The sequence below is a fragment of the Populus nigra genome, chromosome 14, assembly GCF_951802175.1.
Source record: "Populus nigra chromosome 14, ddPopNigr1.1, whole genome shotgun sequence".
Lineage (NCBI taxonomy): Eukaryota > Viridiplantae > Streptophyta > Magnoliopsida > Malpighiales > Salicaceae > Populus > Populus nigra.
Window position 1 is genome coordinate 4,554,616 of NC_084865.1, and position 10,026 is coordinate 4,564,641.

The 10,026-nt window shown below is 33.2% G+C and overlaps 1 protein-coding gene across 2 annotated transcripts; it reads right to left on the reverse strand.

The window, feature by feature from the left end:
- Window positions 1-1,324: 1,324 nt before the first annotated feature.
- Window positions 1,325-7,285, reverse strand: LOC133673447 (MICOS complex subunit MIC60, mitochondrial-like). 2 transcript variants are annotated; one of them, XM_062094257.1, is made up of 12 exons: window positions 7,010-7,285; window positions 6,762-6,828; window positions 5,613-6,356; window positions 4,967-5,068; window positions 4,736-4,888; window positions 4,553-4,630; window positions 4,295-4,387; window positions 4,087-4,206; window positions 2,787-2,864; window positions 2,451-2,630; window positions 1,997-2,098; window positions 1,325-1,871 (listed from the first exon to the last, which is right to left on the reverse strand). In XM_062094257.1, the coding sequence occupies exons 1-12, from the start codon at window positions 7,018-7,020 to the stop codon at window positions 1,635-1,637; spliced, it is 1,965 nt and encodes a 654-aa protein (XP_061950241.1). In that variant the 5' UTR covers window positions 7,021-7,285; the 3' UTR covers window positions 1,325-1,634. The 2 variants fall into 2 exon arrangements, with proteins under 2 accessions (XP_061950241.1, XP_061950240.1); XM_062094256.1 differs by having other exon boundaries at window positions 4,967-5,071.
- Window positions 7,286-10,026: the final 2,741 nt, after the last annotated feature.

Sequence of the window (10,026 nt, forward strand, 5' to 3'; positions counted from 1 at the left end):
AAAAAAATATCATTTTAATACATTTACACGAAAATCATTTCAAAAAACAACAATTGCACAATCTCAAATAATATCTTTATTTTTATTTTTTTTGACAAAAGAAAAATCATTTCATTATAATGGAAGCTGATTTCTCACCAGTTATGATAGGGACTATTAGCCCTCAGAAAAATGAAAAAATGGACCAACAACATGATCATAATTATCATCATGATTATAATCATGATGATGACGACGACGACGATTAAGTTGTATTTGTGACTGATTGAAGGCTCCTGTTAGCTAGCAGGGCATGTTTCTTCATGTGCAATTCTCATAAAATGTAAAGAACCGAACATTCAAGCTGTCCCCCTATTTTTAGAAAATAAAAAAATGAAATCATAAACAACAAACAAAGACAGATCTACTTCCATGTTCCAAATTCAGAACAGCCCATTAGAATCATTTGCAAGCTGTGACTTGCCTCACAGGATATTTTATCGGGCAATACAAGCTGTCCTTTTTCTTTATTTTACTATCCTTCTTTTCTGTCCTTGTCACCACTGTACCATACTCTTACATGGGTTTTTAGAAATATAATAGCAATTATTTTTAAAATTTATTTTATTTAAAAATATATTAAAATAATATTTTTTATTTTTTTGTTTGTACAAGGAGGATAGCAATGACTCAACTACTTCTAATCAGGAACCGTTTCTAAACCCCGTTCACAAGAGTCCGAAGAGATGTCCGCCTACTGATGCGACAGATCAATTCCCACGTTATAATGGCCGATGAAGGTTGATTTTAAAAGTATTTTTATTTAAAAATATATTTTTTAATATCAATATCTCACGCTTAAAATAATTTAAAAATATAAAAATTGCATTACCTTAAACCACCACTGAAGGATGAAATCTAACCTAACCTGACGGATTACACGCCGTAAAACAAAGAAACGATGGAGAAAACAGCAATAACAGAAAATTTCAGACATCAAGTTCAAGTTTCTTTGGGAGCACATGTCAGAATCTTTCAAGCACACGGACGAGGAGGAGAATCATACATTAAAAAAACATGTCGTAATTCAAAAGAAGAAGAGGAAAGTCCCCTCACCATCAAACAACTAAAAAAATGTTACTGTATTTTATACTTGCGAATGAAAAGGAGTAAAATGCAGTATTGTTTTGTACTTCAGGAGCACAATTTTCAAATAATCAGCTGAAACTACATCAAGCTCAACAGCCACTGCCCTTAAACATCCTGCTTCTTGTCAGCTGTATTTTTGGATTATAATAATAATTTTTTAAAATGTTTCAACACATTAAAATAATTTAAAAATAAAAAAAAAAAAAATTTTAAACAAATAAATAAATTTTATCCATCCCAGACAGAGGCTGACGGAGGCTTAGTCGGGTTCTTATCCCTTACAAATTGTTTATTACTACTACACAGTAGTAGTAAACACACCATGTTAGAAAACCAACGGTGTTCAAGCGGGAAAGAAACAAAATTTTATTCATGTGGGGGTATGGATCTACACATTTTTGGGTCTCGCTCACAACCCTTGTAAGGCTCTTCTAAAGTTAAGCTGCTGAATAGGACAATCATTCTCTCTTCTCTTTTGTGCGTAAAGATTGGAAAAGACAAAAACATCATTGAGTAAGGCCGATGCATGTAGCATACGACTGGAGTACAGTTAGAGCTTGCTCTGTGATAGCTCTGTTCCTTGCTCGCCTCACCCAATCACCAGCTATCTCTTCTGCCTGGCTGCCTTGGACACCTTTTTGGAGAGCATCTGCTGCTTCAGCAAGCTTTCCCTCAGCAAGGAAACCCTCAACTCTACTAATAATAGATTCAATACCGTCGCCAGAGGGTTCGACTTCTTTGAACTGTACCAAAGACAAATCAGGATAGTTTAGTTCCAAGCTAGTTGGATAAAAGGAGACAGTTCACGAACAGTAGTAGTAAGTGACAAATACAAAAAGTTTCTCAGATAGATCTCGTATTTGCCTACCCTCAACCAGGATGCAACATGTGCCAAAGCGTGAGCCAAGATGCCACCACCACCAGGTGGGATCAAAATATAATGTCTTAGATTCCCTTTCATGACATTGAACTGTAAGAAAATGAAGATCGATAAATGATCTTGGAAAAAAACACAGAACACTTCAGATTTTGTTAGTTGCCAGCTTCGGTGACATTAGGGCTTTCTATAGAATAAAAGCAAAGACATTCAAGCATTATCATCATACCAGTGGAAGTTAGAATTCATATTGGACTACATATTAACACTTCAATAAAAATGAATTTATTATAAGCAGAATGGCATGCAATTTGTAATCTGCTAAAGATAATACTCGTAAACCTAAGTTCAATAAGAGATCATGAAATGACATCGTTCAATCTGCACAACTGGATTACACCATTTACTAGCACATGCTAACAAATGGACCCAACAAGTGACTTGCCTTCTGATTCAATTCCAATAGAGTATCAGGACCACGGTGCTTTGTTTCTTCAGGAAGGTTTGATAGAACCAAAAGTAAAAGTGAGTCCTTATCAATGGCCTCAAGATAGGTGTTTAAAGCATCTAGCTCTTGCTGAATCGGTAGTCCTCTGTAAAGTGCATCTTCTAATGCAAGCGCTCCCTGTAACATGTGCATGTAGTACATCAGTTTGCTGACTAGGTAAACATTGATATCAGAAATGCACAAGTATAACACAAGCGCCCACACACAAGAGAGAGTGAACATTAGTATCCTGAAAAACAAATAGAAAGGAAGAGAAGAACAAGAAATCCTTACAAGAGCAAGCTTGTGAACAGAGTGAATTTGACGAGCCTCTTCAGATCGTGCATAGAATGCCATGCACAAGGCATTTATCTGTAAAAACAAGAAGAATTATCACCAAACAATTTGCATTATAGAAACTTCCATGGTGTAAAAATGCCAACAAGTGAAAGATGTTAACACATGCTAATAGCTGTGAAATACTAGTGAACAAGCATACACACTCTACTTGTGGAAACATTTAGCCATAATGGTATAGGCTTAAGATTCACAATTGAACTTTTCCAAACAAGTAAAGAAGTTTAAAGACTTCTGGTGGGCAAAAAATATGATTTTGGTCAGCTACTGCCTATATTACACGAAGCCTTGAGAGGAAATACAGTTCATCTTTGTAGACATGGATTTTACAAGTGCTAAGCACAATTATCCTGAAACTCTCATGGCAAGGAATACCCAGTTGCAGAATTGTGCCAACAACACTGGTGTTAATAATCTGTACACCATCTTAGTTAAGGGAAGTAGGGGGTAGCTTGCACTGCTTGCCATCTGCTTGTGCTGGGGGTATGGTGATGGCCACTGCCGAGACAAGGAAGTAAAATCTCAGGAAGGTCATGCCTACTGTCATTGAGGCAGGTCATGAATCCTCAGGGAGAAATGAAAGGCTTGGCAGTAACCAGTCAAGTTGGAAAGTAGTGTGCTGATCTGGGGACCAGGATTGCAAGTGCAATCCATGCCATAACTTAAAAGGTTTAGTTCATCTGTTCCTTTGCATTCTGAAAGGCAAGTTTTTGTCCTTATTAAATACATATTTTGGTAGGGTTTGAAGCGTGACTGAATTTTGTTTGTAGTTTTACATGTACTTATTAAACGCATGGAATTTCTTCAGGAACATGGATGATATAATTTTAGTCTCGGTGTCAAAAAGATAAACACGCACATATAATGAACAAAACATGAAAACCTAATTTGCAACCTGTGGTTACTAGAGAAAATAACTAGTTTGAATATCATCTCCAGTATAATCCTCTTGGTAAATGCTTTTACCTATACCTCCTATACAAGATTTAAATGGATTTGAAGTTTTATGTGCATCAGCATCCTTGTATCAAGTATATGGCACATCTGACTAACAATCAACATGTTTTTCATTCTTCATCCCACTAAATATTTCCCAAATTTAAGAAAACAATTCATCAGAAATGCATACCAAATATTTTTCTTCTGAACAATTGAAATTTCCGTTGAAAAGGGAGAATTTTAAACCATGAACTAACATATGATAAGTAAGACCATCAATTTCCAGGAGTTACCATACATTGAGATTTGCTTCAGTCATCTTTTCAATCTGTGCTGCCTTCTCCCGTGCAATTGCAGCCAACAATTCTGCTTTTGCGAACTCCGACAACTTTTGCAGCTTCATTTCCGCTTCATTTTCCTGCATTTAAAATGTTTGCAACTTGAGTAGAGCGTTATCAAATCCATGCATATGGTACAGAATCTTATGGAGAAAAACATATGCAAACCTTCTGTTCAAGCTCCACCCTAAGTTTTTCCTCCATCCTTTCTTGAAGTGTCTTGATTGCAGCTGCAGCTTTGGCTCTCTCTCTTTTTATTTCCTGAAATTGTAGAAGTTGTCATCTAGTCACAGGTGGCACTATATTGGAGGAAGGGGGCTGGAGAATTTGCTTAAACAGATAGCTTATCTCCAACCATAACTATACTCTATTAACTCTCTTGCTACAATGCTACAGACACGAAAGGAAGACCATAATCTGTACAACCTTATCCAATATTGCTGCCTTTTCAACATGCATAAGTTCCCTAGCCCTTAAATCCCTCAGTTCTTTTTCATACTTCTCCTGAAAGAGAGCGAAGGATAAGTGCAAATAGATAATGAAAGAAAAGGACATGCAGTAGTCATTAATCAAGAAATGCCCATGCTACAAAGTATGCAACAGCGATACCTTCAGTGCTCTTTTTTCTTCAGCAAAAGCAAGGGCATCCAAATCAGCTTGCCTCTTTTCAGCTGCATGAATTGCTTCGAGAAAATCCATAACTAACTTTCCATCTTTAGTTAGGTAACCCTCATTCAGTTCTTCTATGGCACTAACAATAGCCTGTAGTTCCAAAGAATCTCAGTTGAGCAAGTACATGCCTCAATGACAAAAATATGCACATGATAGAAATGTAGCAACCTGTTCTCCAAGGCCCTCTGTTGCAGTGTTCTTTTCAGCTTCGTCATCGAGATGGTATGAATCAAGTAGACTTGATGTTCCTACACCGTCACCAAAGGCATCCTGCTGCAAAGAGATACCAAAACAGATTTTAAAGCTGTGCAGAACAGCACACCAAACATAGAGAACAAAGTACATTTTTAAAATTCATTGCTATGGTACATAAAACAAGTATAACAGCTAGCAACACCAGCATCACCATCATATGCATAGTGAATGCCTTTCCAATATGTTACCAAGGATAAAAATAGAAATCTAACATTGGTTTTTAGCTGTCTCCCTATTGCAAGAGCCTCCCTATGAAGGCTTCATAGGCTAGACAAGAAAGAAATAAAATTACTATAGCTTAACATAAAGAACATAATATATAGACATGCATACAGTAGAAATTCTATTCTTTCTATCTTGCTCTCCTGTTTTGTATTTTAGCCTCTCTTTTTTTCCTAGAAATTGAACACAAGAGACTGCCCAAACTTAAGGTAATTAATACAGAGGGTACTAGTAAACTATCTACAGCTAAGAACTTCTACAGTATGCTTCCAGCGTAGTTTACACTCCAAAGCAACATGAATTACAAATTATTAGTAGCAATTACTATCAAGAGTACCTCAGATCTGTCTTCTGAAGTAACATTCTGAGTTTGTACTGCTTTTATTTCCCTCTCTACAGGAACAGTTGCATCCTGAGGTTGTACTTCTGTAACTTGAGTTCCCTCATTCAATTCTTCAGTAGTTTTCAACTCTGGGCTTTCCACGCCAAGACTGCCTTCAGAACCTATACATTGAGAAAATTTTGGTTCATGCCTCTCCTCAACAGAGATTGTCCCATGGTCTACCTGGTACTGATTATCAGGTTCTGTTTTACTTAAAGTGTCAGCCTTCTGCTCGGTTTCAACATGAGGAAGATCCGAAGGAGTTTCAACCTTCTGCTCGGTTTCAACATGAGGAAGATCCGAAGGAGTTTCAACATGGGGAACATCTATACGAGTTTCAACTTTGTCCTTCTTGGTTTCAACATTAGGAAGATCTGTCTGAGTTTGAACCTTTTGCGCAGCCTCCTCTATAAAATGGCTTAATTTATTAGCCTCTTCACTCATGGCTGACACATCTTCATGATCAATGCCATCCCCACCCGAGTTAACATAACCTTGCTTCTTTTTACCAATTAATTCAATAAATGGGTCTAACCAACCTACATAATAACATGTCCCAACAACAAGAGCTGCACCTAAGCCTTTTGCTAAAAGTGAACCCGTCCTCTCTGATTTATCATTCTGATCACCGTTTGGGGATGCATTCTTCTGGAAAGTGGTTGAGAATTCCTTCCTTGAAGAAAGGAAGGGGGACACACGCTGAAATTACACCACAGAAAAGAACCCAATAACAGCAAACTACACATTAGCTACAGCAACAATCATTTACCAAAAATCAAGATGTTAGCTAAAAATAGAAGTATATATTTACAAAATAACACTAACTCAATAATAAAAAGGGGAAATTATGAGGTCAGGCACAGACAAGCAAGTGAGATATTGACAAAAAGAAAAATCAACATTCGAGACTTGTGGTGCCATATCATAAGCTTAATAAATTGAATTTGTATGATATCAATAAAATTCGGAAAATAAATTCCAGGTTCAAGATAAACTCCACTCTCAAGTATTTGCTCGAATTTAGAATGAATTATCTCAAATCTAAAAACAAGACTATCTAATATATAATTGCAAAATTTACAATTTGTTAGCAAAGAAACATGCCTGAGAAGTAATCTGCCTCGGTATCCTGCTTAATGATTGACGACGACTTGATAACTCCAAAAGGGACCTGCGAGACAACGCAAAAGAGAGAGAGGAGAGAAGAGAAAACAGCATTTAAGCTCGATCACCAAATCAAAGTTTTCCAGTTATTATACAGCAAGAAGAAACCCAAAAGTGATCACAGAAATGATTTTTACAAGTAAATAGTGTAAGGTGAGTGACTAAAGCATAAAATGTGAAGGCCATACCTTCGAAGCATTGTTCTTGAGACTTATATTCTATTAGAGTGTAAGTATTTGATAAAATGACTGAGAAAAAAATCTCAGTAGTACAGAAAGCTTAGATTTTCAGTTGGGGTTTTGGGGTTTTAATTCATGTCAGCATTGGATTTGAAAGGGAGAAATCGTTTTGGATTGGATTGAAGGTGAAATGATCGCCTTCTTCCAATTGATGTCTCCACGAGAAAGAGCTATACTGTCTGCGACTGCCGGTTTTTTTCTTTTTCTTTTTATTATTTTTAAAAGAACTCCTCCATGCGTGTAATGTTTAGTGAATTACTGGATAGGGGCTGCAACGTTCCCAGCCCGCACAAATTATTTTCAACGAGAAAAAAAAAACCTACGAAAATGCAAGCGTTTCTGTAATAAAGCTAAAACAATTTTAGATTTATCTAATTTATTTAATAAGTTTATTAATTTAAATAATACAAATAAAAAAATATAATAAAAAAAATAAACTAATAAAAAAATGACAACATAAAAAAGTAAAAAAAATATGACTCAAGCCGTTTGAATTAAAACGTCAAATATGAGAGGTAGTTATAATATCAAGATAACCTCATAAAAAAAGATTAAAGAACAGCAACGAAGAAAAATATTAGTCTACCCTCTAACCTTGTGATCATGGGCACATGATTGGGATGGACCTATAGAAAGAAAATTAAGAGAAAAAACATTAAGATCAATTTCTAATAAATCAAATATTAAAGGATAGAATTGAAAAAAAAATAACAAAAAAGAACAAAGTCAACCTATGTTACTCTTTAAAACCAACAACTCTGATCATGAGCTCATAACTTATACTATAGAAGGTAAACCCTGAAAAATAACAAAGCAAAATTCCAAATCATGAAACGATGAGGGATGAAATTAAAAAAATACAATCAATAAAGGATCGAAAACAAAAAAAATAACAATTAAAAAAATAGAGACTAAATATGATATAAACATTATTTGAAATCAAATGTTGAGAGATTAAATTAAAAATAAAATTTAATTACAAAAAAAAAACAAAGAGAGATTAAAAGAATAAAGACCAAATTGAAAAGAAAAAACAAATTAAATTACACTTATATATTTTGGCAAGAAAAAAAGAAAAAAAAGATAGAGTAAAAAAAAAAAGAGTTTATTGAAGTCTAGCCGCAATGTACGTGGACGACACCAAAAAAAAGATATAACAAGATGTTTATAATGTTGCCTCATGAAGAGGTGTTTAGACATTGGATGACGTTGTATGTACTTTCTAAAGGTGTGAATTTTCAATGTTTGTCAATATATGTATTTATAATTTGTGAAATTTTATGTGCATTGATAGTTTTTTTGAATTGTGAAATTTATATGTTGATATTATTTTTAATTGAGAATTTTAATGTGTTGACATGGTTTTTAAAATCTTAGAAATTTTTTATGTTTATGGTAAAAAAAAATTCACATATAAAAAATAAAAAAAAATATTAATATAAAAAATATTATGATTTTTTTTATTGTATTTATTTATGTACTATAATTTTTGTGCATTGTACTATTTCTTTTGTTATAGGTTAACATGACCTCACGTGGACCCAATAAACATGAGTGTCACCTTTTAGGACATGTTAGACAGGAGGCCAAAGCTCATTTTTCTCCATCCATGCAAGTCTAATGCTCATTTCAAAATCCTTTAAAAATATTCTTTGCTTAAAATTATAGAAAAAAATATTTTATTAGTCACTCATAATATTTGATATACTACACTTATATTGAGTTCTTATTTTAAAGATTAACAAGGATTGATGCATCCTTTTGATTTGTTTAACAATAATTTTTTTAGTATAATATTCATCAATAATAAAATTGAAAGTATTAAATATTTTAGTCTAATATTCATCGATAACAAAAATTAAGTGTTAACATCAATATTACTGGATCTTACTTCCAAATAGATCAATTCAAAATGAGTACTGCTTAGATATTTTAGGATTGGGGTTCGAAAACCTCATTCAACAAATATTGCAAGGAGAATCTATGTATCATAGGACAAGTAAATCTATTTGAGGCTCTATTTATGGAACTTTCCAATGATTTATGTTGGGCTCGTCGAGCCATTAACTAATATGACTTAAGTTGTGATTTGAAGGGGCTTATTTTAGATTTATCAATTCACCAAGCAATTATGAGTGATAAAATTGACCAAACCTTAGAATTGTTAGACTGGAAGCAACGATTATTGTTTAACCCATTACAGTAGACCTGTTATCATCTTGTAAATAAATCATTAGTAGATTAGGCATAACAGACTATTAAGAATTTAAAAAGGACTAGCAATTCAACTTACCTTGAGTATTATGCTTTAAGGTAATAGTATATTTTCTTTATCATAACTAGTCTTTTACCACAAATCTTTAAAGACTAATTACAATTTCTAATAACCATAATACTAGGTGACAAATATTATTTTTACAAGTTTACATCTTTTCCCAAAAGAACCATATACCCTATTCTTTTTTCTAAGGTCAATGTAATATCGGTGACAAAATTAGTAAAAAATATTTAATTAAGTTTTAATTAATAGAATTATTTTTCATTTAATTATACGACAATCATTAATGTACAACCTTTTTTTATCAAAACAAAATAAAAATAAAAATAAACAAAAAAGATAGAAGAGGCATTTAGGATTAAAATAACAAGAACAAACTTAATTTTTTAAAGTTAAATAACAAAAAGATTCATTTTTTAAAAGTTAAATAAGAAAAAAAAAGACCTTTAAATAATAAAGGATGAATTTTCAAAAAAATTTTAATAGACTAAAAATGCATTAAAAAAATAAACAAACATAACAAAGCATATAGGACTCGAGTAACAGAAGGAGGTTGATTTTTTAAAAATAGTTAAATAAGAAAAATAGACCTTTAAATAACAAATTATGAAATGTTTAATTTTTTTAGTTTAAAGGACAAAAAAACATTAAATAAAAAAAAAAGTTGGTTAAGTGCTTGGGCATATTA

Excerpts from the sequence above, each read along its gene's own strand:
- LOC133673447 (XM_062094256.1), bottom strand. Across the intron at positions 2,865-4,086 it reads TGACTGAAGCAAATCTCAAT|ATAAATGCCTTGTGCATGGC; the intron begins GTATGGTAACTC and ends TTGTTTTTACAG. Across the intron at positions 2,631-2,786 it reads CTGTTCACAAGCTTGCTCTT|GGAGCGCTTGCATTAGAAGA; the intron begins GTAAGGATTTCT and ends CACATGTTACAG.